Source organism: Nyctereutes procyonoides, unplaced genomic scaffold (genome assembly GCF_905146905.1).
Source record: "Nyctereutes procyonoides isolate TBG_1078 unplaced genomic scaffold, NYPRO_anot_genome, whole genome shotgun sequence".
Classification (NCBI taxonomy): domain Eukaryota; kingdom Metazoa; phylum Chordata; class Mammalia; order Carnivora; family Canidae; genus Nyctereutes; species Nyctereutes procyonoides.
The window spans coordinates 16,288,802-16,308,386 of record NW_026575134.1 but is presented as its reverse complement, the minus strand read 5'-3'; the positions used below and the strand labels follow the sequence as shown (position 1 = coordinate 16,308,386).

Sequence of the window (19,585 nt, the reverse complement as noted above, 5' to 3'; positions counted from 1 at the left end):
GGGGATATGGGTCTCACTGAAGAGGATGACTTCACTTCCACATGGATGGTATTAGCTTGGCAAGATGAAGAAGTGGAGGTCAATGAATCTCTTGTGCTTCAAGATTTGGGACTCTCTCATAGGCAGTCAAGCTCTATAACCAGGAAAGGGATTTGAATATATACATATATATATATATATATATGTGTGTGTGCGTGTGTGTGTGTGTGTGTGTGTATATATATATATATATATATATATATATTTGAATTGATATTTTGTATCAGGAATCAGAAAGGGAAAAAAAAGGAATCAGAAAGGGAGAACTGATATACTGGTAATGGTTCCTTATCTCCAAAATGTAGGTAAAGAAGCCTTGCTTGCATTGTCAAAATTTTGGACACTATCAAAGCGCATTGATTTGTAAGGGGAATGGAACGCTCCCTGTATGGTGTAAGAAGGAAAGAAGCCCGACTCTTGGGGAAATCCTGGAGATGGAAAAGAGGAACAGGAGTTGCTGGTTCCTCAAGGAGACACTCGAGCCACACTGGGCATGGAACTTCAAGTATGTCAGGACCTTCCAAGGAGAAGAGGTTTAGGGACTGAAGAGTTTTGAGCAGCACTGCTAGGCTCTGAAGGAATGAGGTCCCTCAGAGTGTCAGCCTCTTTCAGAGGTATACTTGGCCTGCCCACAGGCTGGACATCCTTAAGGCAGGGCTGGGTCAGCCACAGCAGAAATCTAGCTTTCAACAGTGAAAGACTCCATTGTAGTAGCTGAAGGTCACAGCAGCAGTGGTAGATCAGGCTGCTGGCCAGATTCTGTCCCATTGGGTCTGAATACAGTTCCTGGACAATGCGAAAGAAGCAGGGAGCCCGAGAGCCATGGCCTTCTTGTCTCTTGGGCACTGACAAGTCCCATCCAATTTTGATTTAATTTGTTGAGATCAGAGAGACATGACTCCCTCAAATGCTGTTTTTGGAAAGTTTCTCACCATTAATACTTAAATTATTGCTATCTTATATTTATTATAAAATTACATTTTATGTTAATTTCATTCATCTTCAACAGAGTCTTAGAAAACACATACTAAACAATAAAGACCTGGTATTCTGATCACATGTGTTTACTGAAAAAATTTCTAGAGTTTGCTTTCCACTAACACTACCTTATGAATTTAGATTCTCTGAACCTACAAATTTTTTTCAACTCTAACTTCCAGGAAAATGCTGCTCATTGGTAGGAAATATCTTAAGGGCCACAGGACCTAGAAGAAGGCACCTCACTCAGAATGGCCAGAAAATACCACCACCAAACTATGCTCATTGCTTTAGCTCTCTTCTTTGTCAACATCAGCTCATATTTCTCCTTCAGAAATTTCTCAAAGAGGGGCACCTGGGTGCCTCAGTTGGTTAAGCACCTGCTTTCAGCTCAGGTCATGATCCTAGCATCCTGGGATCAAGCCCTGCATCAGGCTCTACACTCAGTGGGGAGTCTGCTTCTCCCTCTCCCTCTGCCACTCCCTCTCCCTCTGCCACTCCCCCTGTTTGTGCTCTCACTCTCAAATAAATAAAATCTTAAAAAAAACTCTCAAAAATAAATTTTACTCCCTAAACAATTTTTATAGATCAAAACCACATTCCACTAAAAATCAAGTAGCAGCATCTATAAATCTCCAGGAAGATGACTGAAAGTCTCAATATAATAGTAGTGGAAAGATTTTGTCTTCTATACACATTGAAGAAAACGTTTTCCCAGTAAAAGCTGAATAAACGAAGATGAACTATAAGTGCTTCAACTGCAGTTAAAAGGTATTTGTAATTACAAATTTTTACTACATAGAAAAATAGTTGATTCTTTAATGAAGAATGTTTAGGGCAAGTGTAACTATTTGTCCTGTCTGTAAGAACAATCAGCTTTGGGGCACCTGAGTGGCTCAGTTGGTTAAATACCTGACTCTTGATTTTGGCTCAGATCACAATCTCTAGGTCATGAGATTGAGCCCCACATTGGGCTGGGTGCTCAGCACAGTGGTGGCTTAAGATTCTCTCTCTCCCTCTCCTTCTGCCCTTCCTCTCTCTCTCTCTCTCTCTCTCTCTCTAATAAATAAATCCTTTAAAAAAGAATAATCAATATTGATTTAACTATGCTTTTGCTATTTAATAATAGGCACTTAAAATATGTCCAGTGGAATAAATATAAGTGTTATACACAGCATGGAATAGCAATTACTCACCCTGTAGGCTGGCTTTCAAATTCTTCTGACCACTGCTCTTGAATATCCTCTGTAGAAAGATCTACATCCCGGGTGGTGGCAAAATTGAACTCACTGCCTTCATTTCCATGGAAATAAATAGAGTTGCCTTCTGACTGACAGCTATGCTGTAGGTGAAAAGAGAGCAGGGGGTGGCTGTTGAATTGGTTTTGTAGCTGGATCTGTCTTACCCATGCATAATTAGAGTTTTTAGAAAAGTCACTATATTATTACCTCTATGATGGACTCTCAAATCAGAAGAGCTTGTTACTTTTTTTTTGTCCTGTTTAATTCAATTACAATTTCTTTCTACCTTATGAAGTTATCACAAAAAAAGGAGTCCAGGGGCCATTTGAGCTTTGCCATGTCAGCCTTCAGTATGAAACAAGAATATTTTAATTGGAATAATTTCCCATCTTTACCTAGTCCTTGTCATGGGAATTAAGAGTGATAATGACTTGTCATATATTTTCAATACTGTGCTTATGGGCTAAATCACACTGACCTTTTCAATATTCTCTATATTTCTGGCTTGCCATTCAAGCCTTTCACGATTTGTCTGTAAATGGGATAGGAATAGAATAGCCAGCTAATCAAAACATGGAATATAGAAAAGGTCAAAGTAATCCCTGATATGATCGTATATTCTCAGCTACCTCTTGAATAAAAGTTTCTGGTGAGACCTAAGTAGCACATGATGGCTCCCATGAAGAGCTGGGAAATCACAATCTGTTATTCTCCCCCAAAGCACAAGATCTGCAATGAATAAAGAAAAAGAGTTTCTTGTGATACATTTTTTAACCTATATTTTTTCAGCTTAAAGTGAATAGTCAAAGGTCAGATCAAACTCTGGAGCTGAGTAAACTGAATATTTACTTTTTTTAATGTATAAATCTAAGTTTTTATTAACTAATTTTTGGTAGTAAGTCATATACATAGAAATACTAATAAAAGAAAGATCAAACAACTTTTTAAGTTTTATATACCCTTAAAGTGAAATACAAATGAAGAAAAATAATTGGACAGAATATATCTGGTCCAGTGACTGTGAGTTCTGTAGAGCTGGGATCATGTCCATTTTGTTCAGTGCTGTATATACAATGTTTGGCTTATATAGTAGAAATTTAAAAAAATTGTTGAATAATTCAATGATGAATGAATGATACGGCTATGCCTTTTCAAGTAATCAGTTATTCTTTTACAGAGAATTTACTATGTAGAAGGCATTAAGGAAGGTGAGGGGGGAGGGGTTTATAATGAAGTATAATAATACATATCTTTGCTCTCAAAAAAATCCCAGTCTCACTGAGAGATATCAAAGATTGGTCTCAATGTTAGGCAGCAGATGCCAAGTGCTAATGAGTGAGAAAAGGTAAGAATTGCTGTCCAGGGCTGGTCTAGATGCATAAGTTCCATGGATGAACAGGTTTTTAACCTGCTTTAAAGGATGGATAAAAATCCAAATTGAATGACAAGTATGAATGAGTGACAAAGGTGATCAGAAGGCATGATTTTGAGAATTTGACCGGAGCCTGACAGTAAAACAATCTTAGAGAGCTCTACAATATTCTGTTGGCATGGTGTCCTAAAATAAGGGAGTGATGTATGCAAAGAAACATTTTATGACAAGGTGGTTACAGCTGGTAAAATCAATTGAGGAAGAGTCAGAGTACTATTTTGAAAGAGTAAGTAAAGCTTCCAGAAGTTCAAGAGAGTTGGGGCATATGATCTTGGGGGGGGGTGGTCATTTCACAGTGGTAACACATAAGATACACCCACAGAACCTGTCAATATTAGGTAATACTGTAGCGTGTAGCAAGCATCACCTGCTTGAGAATCTTCTTCATACCACAGTGAATACAGTGGATTCACAGATGCTAAACTGAGCTCATTATATGTGATCCTAACTCACACAAACTGATGAAAACTAGGGTTCAGTTTATTTAATAGTAGGTAGAAATTGTTAAAAGGTGACAAAACCAAGAGTCCACTACTTTTATCCTGTAAAGACTACAAATGCTAACTAAAATAACAAAGATTACTTTCCTAATAAATCCACCAAACTCTAAGTAACATTTTTTACAATTATCTTCACATTTAGTCATTGTCTAAGGAAAAGCCATACATAAAACATCCATATGTATGAAATTTAATTACAATTTAAAAGGACATATTTAGGTAATAAAAAGAGTGACCTACTTAACATGAAACCTTAGTCATTTCCAGCTAAATATTAATTTAATTATTTCAGTTTTGGTTTCATTTGCCTCAGAGTTGTTTGTTAACATTTTAATTCCATGTTATAAATTAAATGTTTTGCTACTCTTCCAAAATTTGTATTATTAAGATTTTGATATATATTTTAATTCATCTGAGATGGAAAATTTATGCAAAAAAAGTCATTATAAAACAAGATATTGTTTAACTGCATCTTGTTAAACTGATTTCAGAAAATTAAAATCAGTTGGCGTTTTAGAAAACTAGAAATAATTTTAAAGCACCTTTAGTTAGTTATTTTGTGGTTACCAAATAGATTTGGTAGTTGAATAGATCGTTTGTAATTGTATACTCATTGAAAATTATCTACCAAATATGCATTTTGACACTATGACTACAGAGTGCCAGCATATTTACCGTATCAAGGATCAATAATGCAATCTGAAAAAAATATTAATACTCACCTTAATTAAATGTTACCCAGTTTTCATGCTAATCTAATAGGATCCAAAAACTAGTAGGGTCTCTTGTCTTTGGTGAGTTTCCATGAAAGAGACAATGGGATGGTTTTTGGCATAGTTTTATTATTTCTATAGGAAAGGAGTTGTTCTTTAACAGATTGTAGTGAAAGAATAATGATGCCAAATCTAAATTCAAACAGATAGGGCAGTGGTTTAAAACAATCAGTGCTGGTCTTTCCACTGCAAATATCCCAATCCTGTCTGTCAGGTTTATGGGAAGATTTGCAGTTAGTTCTCGTCTCCCTTCCTAAATAGGCCCAAAGTCCTCTGGGTGTGGAGGGAAAAGTACTGCTCTGTGAATATTCTCTTCTTCATAGCCTCAATGCTGCAACACATTACCCCAAAAAAGCAACATGCAAAGTAAACAGCCACAGCTCAGTGGGTGGTGGCTCAACCTCTCTGTTCTCCTAGCAAGATGGGGTTGTCATTTTCTGGGCAGCAGGGCCTGGGAATACACACACACACAGCAACACATGGCTGCTTGACTCCCCACCACGCTAAGGAGATCAAGATACAGCTTCTGCCTCTGCCATTCTGAGTTGAACCCAGTGTTTTCAAGGTTTAGAGTCAGGGTAATACGAACCAACAGGGTCATATTGGGACTATAAAATAGGGGCTAGTTGGTGTGAGATCGGTGTATTCCTGAGTCATGTGAGCAGGAATGAGAGCAGGAACAAGCCTACTTAGTGGTTGACTGTAATATAGGCCCTATATTTAAGAATCCTTAAATTCTTAAAAGGGTACCATTTAGGGTTCTCATTCTGAGGATTCCTACATCAATTACAAGTCAGAGCTCCATGTGAATTCTGTTTTAGAATTTGTCATGGAGGCTCAAAAATCTTAGAATGGGCCTGGTTTTCCAGTTACTCTCCAAACTAAGAATTTATGCACGAATGCATTTGGACTGGGATAGAATTCCCTGGACCTCAGCTTGTTTGATACTGCATCTCTGCCTCTGGATGGGAATGCATGGCCTGCTGGGTTACAGGGTTGCCTGAACTCTCCCCTAAAATCTACCTCAATTAATTCAGCACTTACATGAATTGAGGAGATGAAGGTTGGAAAAGAACAAAATCCTAGAAACCAAAACCAATCAAGATGACAAGAAGTGAAGACTCATTTGCTATCCATCCTCAAGAAGTCTGAGGATTGGAACCGGAAGACCTGTTCCAGTATGTTTGCTCTACTTAACAGCTACATGGTTTTGCATAAGTCAGTTAACCTCTGCAGGCCTGAATTTCTCAGGGTACAGAACGATGTCTGTAATATCTATTCCCTAGAGGTGTTGTTAGAAGCACAAGTGATATTACTTGTGGAAATGTGTTTCTGAAACTTCTGAGTGCTATGCAATAATCTTATTTTATTTCTGCATATATATTTTTTCCAAAAATAAGCTGTTGTATTCCATACTCTTAGCAGTAGGTGATACAGAAATAGAAATATATTTAAATCCATTTTTAAGTATGTTTCTCATTAGAACAGTCTTAAAATTTTTCAAATCAACTTAAAACCTTTAGTAAAATGTAAAAGAATATGTCCCAAAATACCATATGGTAAAAATACCACTAGCACTCATTCACTTTTAGGACAAACAGAAGCATCAATGAGAAGTTTAAAAGTCCTCCAAATTTTGGCAGATTACCAAAAATTCTCTGAAGACCGGGCAACTTAATAATGCAAGATGTCCATTACCACTTTTTTCTACAGATGAACTTGCACTGGGTAATATCAGTATACTATGTTAATAATCCAAGCAAAATGTGCACTGAAAATATGAAAAGAATTTCAGGAAACTGCTCTCAGTGATTTTAATACCTAGCCGCTTTTGTTCAACATCTATTCAAACTCGTCATTTTTATGTAATAACAATTAAAATCTAAACAATTTCAAAAGATTGTTAAAGGTCTAACTTTGTGAGATACACGAACTCTTGATATGATACAAACAAGAGTATTTTGGAATTCAGGAGTATTTTGAGTATACTAAAAATCTGTCAGGTTTTTTTTTTTGAGCAAATGATCATAAAATTTGATTTCCTGAGTTCTAGCTTTTGACTGACTTATGGTGAATATATATCAAGTAACTAAGCATATATTTGGGACAAAATAAAGGTATAAATTCTGAAGATGGCTTTAAATATTTCTATTTCTAGCCCTCCTAATATGCATTAATTATTATATAATTATTTTTCCTTTGTGTCACTACTTTAGAACTGATCAATGACATATACTTTATAGTTCTAAGTTCTGGAGATCTCCAAATTTTAAAAATCCCTTAAATATAGTCCATATTTGTTTCTACTTGTCAATCGAAAATATTTTCCTACTTTGCAGTTAAATGAGTTTCCTTTACTTGAAAAGCAGAACACAGTGTAGCCAAGTGACAAGAATTTGCCATTCAGAAAAGCATCAACAGGAAACATCAGTGCAAATTCCTCAATATAACAAGTCCTTGGCCACAATTCAGATAGCATTTTTCTAAGGTTGCTCCCTATCCTCTGCTGCAAATGTTAATGACTTCACCTCTGTACTTGTAAAAGTACTTGCAATCGCCCCCACCATAGTTTAATTAGGTTTTCATCAAAGATGAACACTGAGGCACCTCTTAATATTATCTCCCTGGGGTCTAATGGCCCCGATGCTTCTTTCAGGCATCTGTAGCTTTACAATTTATTTTTTTGACGATATCCTTTTTGTTGGAATGAGTATATTGGGCATTTGGGCAATGCCAGCTTGCAGAGAGCTGGTGGCAGATGGAATGAAATCTGCCTGGTATGCCTTCCCCTCCACATGAGCAGAGAGCCATCCATTTCCTCCATTAAGGAGTTGTCACTCAGCCCACCCAGCTGGAAGACCATTTTTGATAGCCAAGCTGGCTGGTGGCAGACAATTCAGATACAAAGTGCACTTTAAAAGGAAGCTAAAACATCATTTGTAGGAAAATTGAAAATGCATGGCTTCCACCACAGCCAATTTTTTAATGACTGTAATATTTTAAGTGATTATTTTTGCCACTTCAGATTGCTCCTTAGAGAGGAGAGGTTTTTTAATTAAAATCTAGGCAATGCAAATAGATGAGATATGAGGAGCAGAGGAAAGAGAAATAAGATGAATAAAATTAATTAAAATGGCATTGTTGGCAGAGTCATAAATTAGCCAATGTCTGGCTGGAAATAAAATATATTGGTATAGGAGTTTCTGGACTACACTGAGATGTGTGATTGAGTGACTGGAAATCGACTGACTTATAGCCTACACATCATTGTGTTTCCTAAGCCTTTCTCTATGCTATAGCTATTATCATATAGAAATACATATTTCCTACATCCTGGGTCAATGGTCTTTAAAGGTACAGGTTTTTGTACTATATTGAAAAAAAAACAAAATAGGAATAGAATGATTTCTTTCATGAGGCAAAATGAATTTCTGTCATTTTCCACACATTCAATTTCTAGGTAATTTAATGCCAGTTAAAAAACTGAAAACTTGGCTATGAACATAGTCCAGGTGCAGGAGGGCTGAAGTGCATTTTCTCTAGTCAACACAATAGATTCGACCATGGTGAGTGGATTTAAGGGAGCTTAAAGAGTATTTTTTCTCATCGTTTTCTGGATTCCCTAAGCATTCACATTTGAACCACTTTTCACCAAGATTCATAAAGATTCGATTTATGGTATATTTTGTGACAAGTGTATAATTACTTGGCAATAGTTATGACAACTCTAAAATGGCAACAATGACAGATTTGAATTGGAGTAATGAGAGTAAGAATAACAATGTAAAATTCCATAGGGCGGTCGTTAACCTTGTCTACGGAGATCAACTTGACTTTCACAGGGTCTGAGGTTTTCGGATTTGCCTTCTCAAATTAAGGTCAAGGATGCCAGGCACAATGTGGGAGGCTGTGAGAGACTGAGGAATGAAAGGGCTGGCTTTATAGTCAAACATACCGGGATACAAAAAATCAAAACTGTTTGATCCTGGGAAAGCCATTTGGCCTCTGTGAGCCTCTGTGTTTTCATCTGTGAAATGGGAGTAATTGTGAGGATTAGATGAGAAACTGTAGACAACAGACCTACTAAAGATTGGGGAATTTCAGGAAATCAGTAAATGTTCATTGCCCCATCTTCATTCATTTGCTTAACAAACCTTACTTCAGGGAGTGCCACCATGCAGGTTACTGTGCCATGTCCTGTACTGGGCACAAAAATGATGACAAATGTTATGTTCTCGACATTCATATAGAGTAAAATAAATCTCACAGAACATTGTGTTAATTACTGAGTAAATGTGGCAGGTTCAGATCCAAAACAAACAAACAAAAAGATGCATCCATCAGGGAGGTTCTGGGGTTTGTTTGAATAGTTACTTCCAGTAGAATTTATAAAAATTATTTATGCCGTGTTATCGCCACCCTTGTCATGGTGATTTGGCTCAATGCCATGTTTCACTAATGCTATTCCACATTAATTACTGTACAAATAGGCAGCATTGGAGGGAAATTGTGAAAAGCACACTACTTATGTTTAACCCTTCATCCCCAAAGTACTCTTATTAGCTTGACAAATTATATTCTGGCTCATTTTACAATATCATGTACCCACCTCTTGGGGGAAACATGACAATAAGAGTAATGCAATCCAAAGTGAAGAACATCCCAAGCAAAGGGAATTTACGTAGACAGCATGCAATTAACCAAGCTGGAATCTGGCCAGAAATCATAGTTAACATTCCGATTCTTAATGGAAAAAGACATGGGAACACGGACTAGCCACAAGTCTTACTGAGCTCAGGTTTATTCTCATTAGAAAGCTGGGACTCAAATCCCTGAAGTTCTACACCAGATAGTTTCCAGTACAGCGATTTGCAAAGCACTTTTCTGGAAAGCTTATCTGATTTCCTCCTGTTTGTCTTTATACTCTAAAGAACCAAACTGAAATAATTGAGTGGATCACTGAAACCTTTTTCTGGAATGCTTAATTTCTGGAAGACAAGTTAGGCATGATAGCAGGCAGCTATTGATCTACCAGGGGATTATATCCCCCAAAATACATGTTTAAAAGTGAACTCTGCTTTGAGTGTGATCATCCCTTTCACCATTTGTCTTAGGGTTTTTTTCATTAGCCTTCAACTTGCATTAAGACTTTAAATTTTCAGACAAATTAATTTACATTTTTTCATAATTTGGACATAATGACCTTTATTCTGCATTAACAATTCCACAATTTACGACAAAAGTATTAGACAAGTGACAGCAGAATCCCAGAGTGAAAGCTCCAATTCTTATTCAGAACTGGAGACTTGCCTAGCGTCCACTGGGACAATGAATTTGGCAAATGCTTAATGTACAAGAGCTATAAGAAAATTAATAGACTCTCCTGTTCTGACTTAATGCTTCTCTTTAATGGGTTGTTGATTTACCTAATGGCTGTTGTCTTCATTAGGGCCTTTGGTGTTTGTTAAACAGGAAAATTGTCATTATTACTGCATATTTATCAACAGTAAATGTAGTAAAGAGGAGGCAGTGTGTCTAAATGGAAGTAGTAATAGATAAAAGATTAACATATGACCCTTCTAAATTCTGTATGCCTAGTAAATCCAAATCCCTGGCCTAAATTAAAAAAATTTAATAAATTACTTTTTAAGGAAACTTCTTTTAAATATATGTGACCAAATCACAGCCTATTCTAAAGGACAAACCTTCCTAACAGAATCTGTGACCTTTAGTGTGGATTTACTTCTCAACACGAGTTGACATAAATGTGTAGAAGGAGTAATCTGGAATTCTTTGCTAGGCACCCAATGAACTCGGGTAATAAATAGAGAAAGATTAGCAGGTGCAGGCACAGCCATCAGAGTGGGAAGAGTTCTTAAAAAAGAAGCGTAACAGCACCTATCTCGCAGTGATCTGCATTTAATCTGTGGGTCAATTCCAGAGCTGGCAAAAGCCAGTGATTTATGCCTTTGCAAGCCCAGAGTAACCAGGCGAGCTGAGCAGATATAAACATTTATTAATGGGGAGTGAGCAAAACACACTCCCTCTCTCTCTCTTTCACACACACACACACACACACACACACACACACACACACACACACACACCAAAGAATCACAAATGATTCATGCTTTCCAAATACAAATTTTGGCTGCCACTGAAGATGAGAATCACCTCCATAGCATATTATCCATTTAGAAACTCTGCTTCATGGGGTACTATTAAAGGATGAGAAAAACAGAAAAACAAACACCAAAACCAAAAAACTTGCTCGTCATTCATCCCTGGGCTTGCCTCTGAGTGCTTCACTGATCTTTTTGGCTCTTCTCTATGATGGAGAGTTACGGAAAGCAGGCTGCTAGCTGAAGGAGCTCCAGGTTGGCCCTCCAAAAACTTACATTTATTGTTTTTCTTTGAACTGGAAATTAAGGATGTTCTCAGATTACAGGATGTATGTGTGAGGAGCTCAAAAGAGATGACTTTGTTGGATGTGTCCAGATGTTTCAAGAGTAAGGAAAATGGAGCATTAAACCTCCATTTACTGATACCCATGGTCTATCTACTATATATACAAAACTTGGACAATAAGGCCTTCCTCATAGTGCTGGCACCTATAAAACATTCATGAAATGCCATCATGACTACTATTCCTACTATTGTTGCTACTATTATTTATCATCATAGAGTGCCTATTATTATTATTGTTATTATTATTTAGCATCCATGCTAGTCCAAGGATTCCCAGATATGAGATTCCTATCCAAGGTGAAATGCTGATCCTTGATACTGTGTCTTATCTGGAAAGGGCTAAAAAAACCTTAAACCATGATGGCAAAACCAAGACCATTGTCACAGAGCTGGAGCACCAGAAGTTACCCTAAGATGAACTGTTCTCCTGCTTCAGACAGGAAGAATGAGCCTCCCACTTTTGAAAGTGGTACAAACACCCACAGCCACCTGACAGGGAGAGGCACCACCGTGGGATGGGCGCTGGCAGCCGGGGTAGCACTTAACTCCTCTAGCAACTGCAGAGGAACTGGCAGCTATACTCTGTGCCTTTTGGATAGGAACAAATGACACAAATAATTCTTGATTATTCTAGAAATCATACACAGAAGTTACAAAGGGATGCGCTATTCTGTAAACGAAGGGATATTGCTAATGAGAGTGGTGCTCTGGGGAGCTTTGTAACTTGCAGCACTGTATTTATTGGCATTTAGAGCCCCACCTACTTGGTCATGAACAAAGGGCTGCTTAGGGATTTGTGGGAAATAAAGCATCATGATGGTAATTAGAAGCATAAGAATGTGGTGTGCGTCTTCTTCCAATAGGCAAGTTTTCTGGAAAAACATTGGAAGATGAGTCACGCAAGGCCATGAACTTGCAGAGGATGGAGGAGAAACACAGAGGCTGTAGAGGAAGAACATAGTAGCTCCATAACCTCTTGCAGCTTACGAACCCCAAATCAAAAAGCACAACCAATATAAATCCAGACTCTATATTAAAAGCCAATACTGTTATACATCTATTTCAAGGTAATTACCAAAGAGCCAACAGATGGTTATGGCCTTCTACCAACCCAGGGCAGATTTAAATTGGTGACCTATAATTGCAATTCTCCAGATCACATAAACTCCTTAAGTTAATTACTCTATTTGGTCTTATATCATTCTGCCCTACTTGAGAAAAACAAGAACAGGCTCAGATGAAATGAATTAAATATTCCCAAAGAAACTGAAAAAAATAAGGAAGACAAGGAGAAAAATGCACTGTGAATGTGCATTTTCATCTTTCTTATTTGACCTGACACCCTCAAGCATTATTTTCGAGGACATCAGCTAGATAGTTTACATACTCACTACTTTCTACTCCTTTGTTTTATGAACAGCAGCACTTAAAAAATCATTTGATGTTGATAATAAAAACTATTAATAATGCTGATTACATGAGTGGCACTGAAACTTAATTCCAGTCAGGTCCAACCTAATCACTTTGATGCATTTGATTCTGATACTACTTCAATGATATATACGAATGACATAATTTGTGGAGTCTATATTTTTTGCTATCCTATTTTCCCACACATCATAATCAGAGATTTTGGCTCAATCCTTTGCCTTCTACACATTTTCCTCTATGTTCACTTCCTTGTGGAGCTTATTCTCAAAGTTTCAGTAAAGAGGACACATATCTACTGAACCCTTTCTATGTGCCAGGGACTGTTCCAAGGGTTTTATATGTATTTTCTTATTTGATTATCACAGCTTGAGGTGGATACTATTATTATCCTGTTACAGATGAGGACACTGAGCAGCTAAGACGTTAAAAGAAGTTGCCCCAAACCAGAGGCTAATGAAGATTTGAACCCACAGAGTTAAGCCCATTTTTTAAATTTATTTTTATTTTTTAATTTTTTAAAGCCCATTTTCTTAACAGTTGGACTGTCTCTGGTTCCATTCACAATATTTTCAACTTCCTTCAAGTCATCAGTGAAAATGAAATTCATTCTTTCCTCATAAACTAGATCTTGTTTTTTCCAGCTTTTCATTCATTCAGCTAACACCTAACAACAATCCATCATGTGTCAAACACAGGAGATTAAAAATGGTTGAAATAGTCCCCAAGCTTAAAAAACTGACATTCTAACCAGGGAGACAGAAACATAAAAGGAAAGCGATGTTGTAAATGCTCTCATAGATATAGGTCCTGTGTAAGAGAATACTGAAATGGAACTAGTTTTGTATCAGTTTTGGTTGATGGTCTAATAAAATAGGCGGCAACTACTCCATGTTCTAGGGTAAGGGTTGGATGGGATGGACCAGCTGTAAGGACCTAGTGAAAGAGGTGATAATAGGGTTTAGTTACTCAAATTGCAGGGAGACAAACTTAAAGTTGATGTGTGTAGGAAGCTGGATAGCAGAGAAATGATTTCCTTAGAGAGGACTGGTGGTGAACTGTGAGTCCCACCCATGATTGTATCAGAGGAGCAAGGTACCTTCTTCTCTCCTCAAGCCTGGTGCATTGGATGATATGCTGGATGGCCTTGGACTAGTGCCTGGAGTTGCCTGGAAGATGGCTAGGTAAGAAGAGGGCTGTGCTTAGAAGTAACGATTCTCCTCTCAATCATGAATCCAAGGTGAGTGTTTACCGGAGAGTAGGCTTGGGCCCATGGACACAAGAAACAGCCTACTTTGTCTGAAATCCTGCCCCAGATGGCTCCCTGACAAGAAGCCCACAATGGAAAGAAGTTGTAGTCATTAACTAGAGGCCCAGGGACTGAAAGTGAAAGCCGACATGAGAGATACATAAAAGAATGGCAGGTGAGAGATTCCCAGCAGTAATGTGAATGGGGAGATTTCCAAAGGGCCCAAAGGTAGATTGAAGAGAGAACCAGCTCTCCAAGGGATCAATAATTCCAGCTTGTAACAATATCTGCCTTCTGCCTCTTCTGCTTCCTCCACACCCAGCCCTGGAGGGTTCAGAGGCTGAAATCTGGGGTGTGGGGTGGTGAGGAAGAAGGAGCAGGAACTGACCACCACCTTCTCCATTCCCACTGCAGGAGACCTAAGCTGGAAGAGGGTGGAGAAGCTACAGATGAAGCTTGGAGCTTAGGTTATTATGCTGAACTGATCATATGTGTTATTGAACTGAGACTGTTTGAGAGACTAAAGTGATTAGATGATTTATTTGGTCTCTTGGTAGTCTTGGGACCTAGAAAGAGGACAGAGACAGAGAAGATTTCAGATCGAATCTGAATGGTCACTGGGGGAAACAAAGAGATGTTTCCCACAGCCAGTCTCCAACCCCAATTCCTGCTAGATCAACCTAATACTTATAGCAGCCCAGAGAGGAGAGAGACATTAACGATGTAAAAGTTCACATGGACAATGACACTGGAACAAGGGTTTTCAGGATGCTGGGGAATTACCAGAGAAAAAAGAAGGTGAAAAGCATGTCTTAAGTGTAGGAGTGTGAAGTTCTGTACTGTGTTTGTGAGGCTGGAACACAGCGGAGCAGGGGATGTGGATGAAGGTTAGGTCTAGGCCCCCATGGGAAACCGTCAGAAGTCCTGAGATTGGCGGGAGCATGATGTGATTTCTGTGAAGGAATGATGCTGGAGTTTATGTCAGTGGCATCCTTATACATGGTCTTTGCCTCCTAACTCCCTTGTCACAGGCAGTCCACTGCCATGAGACTGTCGGTTTCTCTTTCTTTAGCATCACATGATTCTTACACTATACCACCTCCCACACTGGTTACCTATTGCAAATGCCTCCAGCTTCCATAAAGAAAACATGTCAACACTCTCATCCCCTTAAATTCACTTGAGGTCAGCAGTCAATACCTGTGTTGGTCTAGTAACGAGGACCTTGAAAACAAAATCAGCTGGAAGAGCATGGAAGAGAAGAAAGAGACCAGTGCTTGGGCTGATCTTAGTAAATTCTAATGTATAAAAATCAGCCATCTGGAGGAAGGAATGTGCAGTACAAATGGAATACAGCTGGAGCAAGATCAAGAAACAGGAGAAAAACAAGAATCTTTTAACCTATACTCAGAGAGTGATGGGGAAGAAAATGGGCAGATAATTTAAACGGATGTTGGGAAGAAACACAGGACAAACAGAATCACACTGGCTTCTGTTTATGACATGTAAGAGCAAAGCCACATGGTGTATGAAGTCAAGATCAAGTCAGATTCCTCTATGAGTCCTGGCTCTCCCATGGGTGAGAGGGATATATTGGACAAGTTACTCAACATTTCTATATCCACTTTCCACATCTGTAAAATGGGGCTAATATAGCACCTGCTTTATATAGGTTTATAAAGAGAAAATTACATGAGAATAATATATATGTATATCCCCGTGTATATGTGTGTATATGTCTGTGAGGGTATAGTGCGTGTGTGTGTATGCGTGCATGCATCTGGAATATTAAGTGCTCAATAAAAAGTAGCCCTTATTACTTAGACGAAGAGTAGTATGTCTGTGCCTGGACATTTTTTCCTCAACTGAGCTCTGTTTTGTAATTAAGCACACTTTCTCAATTGCTGTTAAACTCACTCTTTGATTTAGTTAAGATGTAAACATCTTGGAAACTTTTACTGAACATGAAAGGTAATAGGTAGAACAAGTAAACAGACATAATCCTCAAAACCAAAAGTCCAAAACAAAGCAATGTTTAAAACATGCCTTGTGACCAACAGGAACATGGAGATATGCTCTTGTTTTTTAACTGGTTGTATTTAGTTTTTGTTTCAGATGCCACCAAGTGAAGGAGAAATATTTAATGAAGAAGTTGCATACAGTTTAAATAAACAATTTTATTTCTAGAACTCCAAATCACTGGGCAAAAGCCACTTTATCATGCTCTGATGTTTGAGCCAGAAAGCAAGAGGGTGGTCATGCAAATGAGGTAAAATGACAGTTCTTAGATTACATTATTGCAAAGATTTAAAAGGAATTTTCAAAAAGAAACATCAGAGAAAAATTTCTACCTGACAGCCACAGTGGTTTTTTTTTGTAGGTCACCAGGCAAGTCTCAAATGTGTGACTGGTAAGTTTGGGAGTAAGATGATGGACCACAGAGCAAAACTATAACCCACACAAGTTGTAATTTAATAGAACATCACTGCTGAAGCAAAACCACATTTCATGCATTTTTATCATGGGTGGTACTAAAGTACAATCCATTAAGGAACTGAATGGCTAATTAGATTAGTATAACAGCTTGTAAAACAAGGCATAAAAATTGCATTTATATAGTTAAGGGACTCTGAGTCCAAATGATAAATGATCATCATGGGGAAAAGGATGTAAATCCCACACAGGTCCCCGTGTGTTTCCTGGGCTTTTGCGTCTTCTCACCAAAGTTGAACAATGTCAACAGAAATCCTTCTAAACAAGTGGCGGTGGATATGACATGAGATATCCTTACAAAGGTTCTTTTCTACACCCATCTGAAAGGAATCCATGGACTCTCTTGAAAGGGACCAGAGTTTTAGAGTTTTTGTCAGAATGAATTTCCATAAGGTTTTCTGGGTGTTTTCTCACATTGAGCTAGCATGAGGCCCATTCCTAACACCAGTCCATTAGTGTGATTTCATCAACTTAAAGTAAGATATCTAGTGTTTGAGTTGTTAAGTAAGAAGTTATGGTGTCAGGGGAGTTCCTGTGTTGAAGGATTATAAATAATTTGGAATTATTTTTCTAAAATTTGAAAAAATTATTAAAAGGAGGTGAACATCTAAGATGTTTACCTCCTCTGTGCAGCCCATTGTATCAGTAAATCATATTTTAAAAAATTCTCTAAGCTGTATTTGCACTTTACTATCATATATTAGAAACTTGAGAGGGCCCAGTCGAGGGTCTAATGGCAGTCTTTAAATTGCCTAGGCACAATTTCTTGTTCCACACACTCTCTGGGCAGGCAAGCCCATGATTTTAATTTCCATGCAAAAGGCTATAATTGCCACACTTCCTCTGAGTTCCTCATGGCTTTCTAACCTCCCATCAAATATTTCTTCTTGCCCATCCCCAGGATTATCAGGATCAAGATGCCCGCACTGTACAGCATGATGACTATAGTTAATAATACTGTACTGCATATTTGAAAGCCGTTCTCATCACAAGAAGAAAATTTTGTAAACATGAGGTGATGGATATCAACAAAACTTATTGGAAAAAAAATAAAAAAAAAAGAAAAAAATAAAAAGAAAAAAAAACTTATTGGGATGATCATTTTGCAAGACATGCAAATATTAAATCATTACATGGCACACCTGAAGTTATTATAATATTATACATCAAATATACCTCAATTTAAAAAAGATCTATATGAAAAAAAAGATCTATATGTCCAGAGTGAATTCATCAACTTCTATGAACTTGCTCCTCCTTGCTTCCATGAATGGCACTGCTATCTACCCAGCTGCCCAAATCTTGTCCTCCCAACTGCTATTCCCTCATCATCTCAATTGGTCCTGAATCTTCTCCATTCCCTCTCATAAAAATCTCTATAATCCAACCACATTGTGCCCTAAGTCTGGACTTCCATTACCAGCCCCCTCTATGGTCCCCCTACTTGCACTTTCTCCCTTGTATCCCATCCTCAACCTCAAAGGTGTATTTAAAAAATCTAATCTGATTGTTGGACTTATTTGGAGCAATTCAGTGACTTGCTACACCTTCAGGATAAAGTTCACACTCTACAGCGGCTTGAAAGATCTTCAAGGTTTTGTTACTGGCCACATCTCCAGACTTCATTATCACAAGTCTCAACTCAAAATCTGTTGAGAACTAATTTGAACATTGTCTAAGACATTTGTGCTCTCACTGTCTATTCTTTACGTATGTGATTTCTGATCCTAGAAACACTATTCCTCCCACCCGGTCAACTCTAAATTATCTTTTGGTCTCTTCTTAGATCTCTATCTGAAGAATCTTCCTAATTCCTTGAGACTGGATTCAGTATTGTATATTGTACTTCTGGAGCTCCAAACTTCCCCAGAAAATCATAGAAATTGTATTGCTTTGTATTTGCATGTTGACCCGTCTAACTACCCCCACTAAGCTGACAGCCATGTGAAGGGAAGAAACATATTTGCCTTTCTGTGGTTATATTCTCTACTGTTCAGCCCAGGACATGGCACAGTGATTCCTTAAAGATACTGATTAAATGGATGAATAAATGAATGTTTTTTGTATCAATGACTCCCCATCCTTACAAGAGAAGGTAACATAAATAAGCATATTACTTATTCCTTTACTAATGGATTTGGTAAGAATAGTTATCTTTGTCTAATTTGGTTTATTAAGCTTTAGGTGTTGGAGGGAAGGAGAAGAAACAAAAAAGAACTCAAACCTTAACTGTAGCTCCTGGGAAAAAAAGCCAGTTGCCTGTGTCTACTGGATCAAGAGTGTCTTCTAAAATGACTTGTTTGTGAGCTGAGTTGATGATCAGGATGTTATCTAAGGCCCAGCAGGCTTCATACACTTCGCCTACATGGAGACTTTCTTGCTTCCACTGAAACTGGACGTTCTCCCCTTTGGCATCTTCAGGAAGGTAGAGGATATGGATGGTTGTGCTGATATTGGAAGGGGCTCTGCAACATACAGTGAGATGGGAATTGGTGCCATATCTTAAAGTGCTATATAATAAATGAACAAAAAAGTTCAACAGTATCCATTTCTTCTTTTTTGTAGATCAATTTTGTTTTCTAATTAAAATTGTAGTTTCATTATCTTAATAGTATATGTATTGCAGATTAAATACTCATAATCCCTTAGCCCTCAAATCTTTTAGTATATGCTGATGATTAAGATGTTCACATTAAGTGATGATAGTTTAAACATTAAATGTCTTCAAGAGCTCTTCTTTTAATGCAAGGCAGACACTGAGTATATTCAAGCCAGTAAAGGAATAATTGAAGAGACAATGGCATACACTTTATGGGTCCTGCAAAAAATCAAAGTGTCTCCAGCATAGTTTTTTGCATGTGGCAGAAAATTGCAAAAACTCAAATAATCTCACAGTTAATTTTATTTGATACTAAAAAGAAAAAAAGTAGAAAGACTATAAAATTATCTTCTTAATTTTGATTCTTTCCTTGAAATTTTGTATC

At 37.7% G+C, this 19,585-nt stretch overlaps 1 protein-coding gene across 1 annotated transcript in view; it reads right to left on the bottom strand.

Annotated features, from left to right (window-relative positions):
* The window catches only part of RELN (reelin), a 479,257-nt gene that overhangs the window by 192,881 nt on the left and 266,791 nt on the right, over positions 1-19,585 (bottom strand). The window contains exons 10-11 of the mRNA XM_055301120.1: positions 18,826-19,066; positions 2,214-2,359 (exon numbers count right to left, since the gene is read on the bottom strand). Of these exons, the coding sequence (XP_055157095.1) occupies positions 2,214-2,359; positions 18,826-19,066 (387 nt within the window). The remainder of the gene's footprint in view (positions 1-2,213; positions 2,360-18,825; positions 19,067-19,585) is intronic.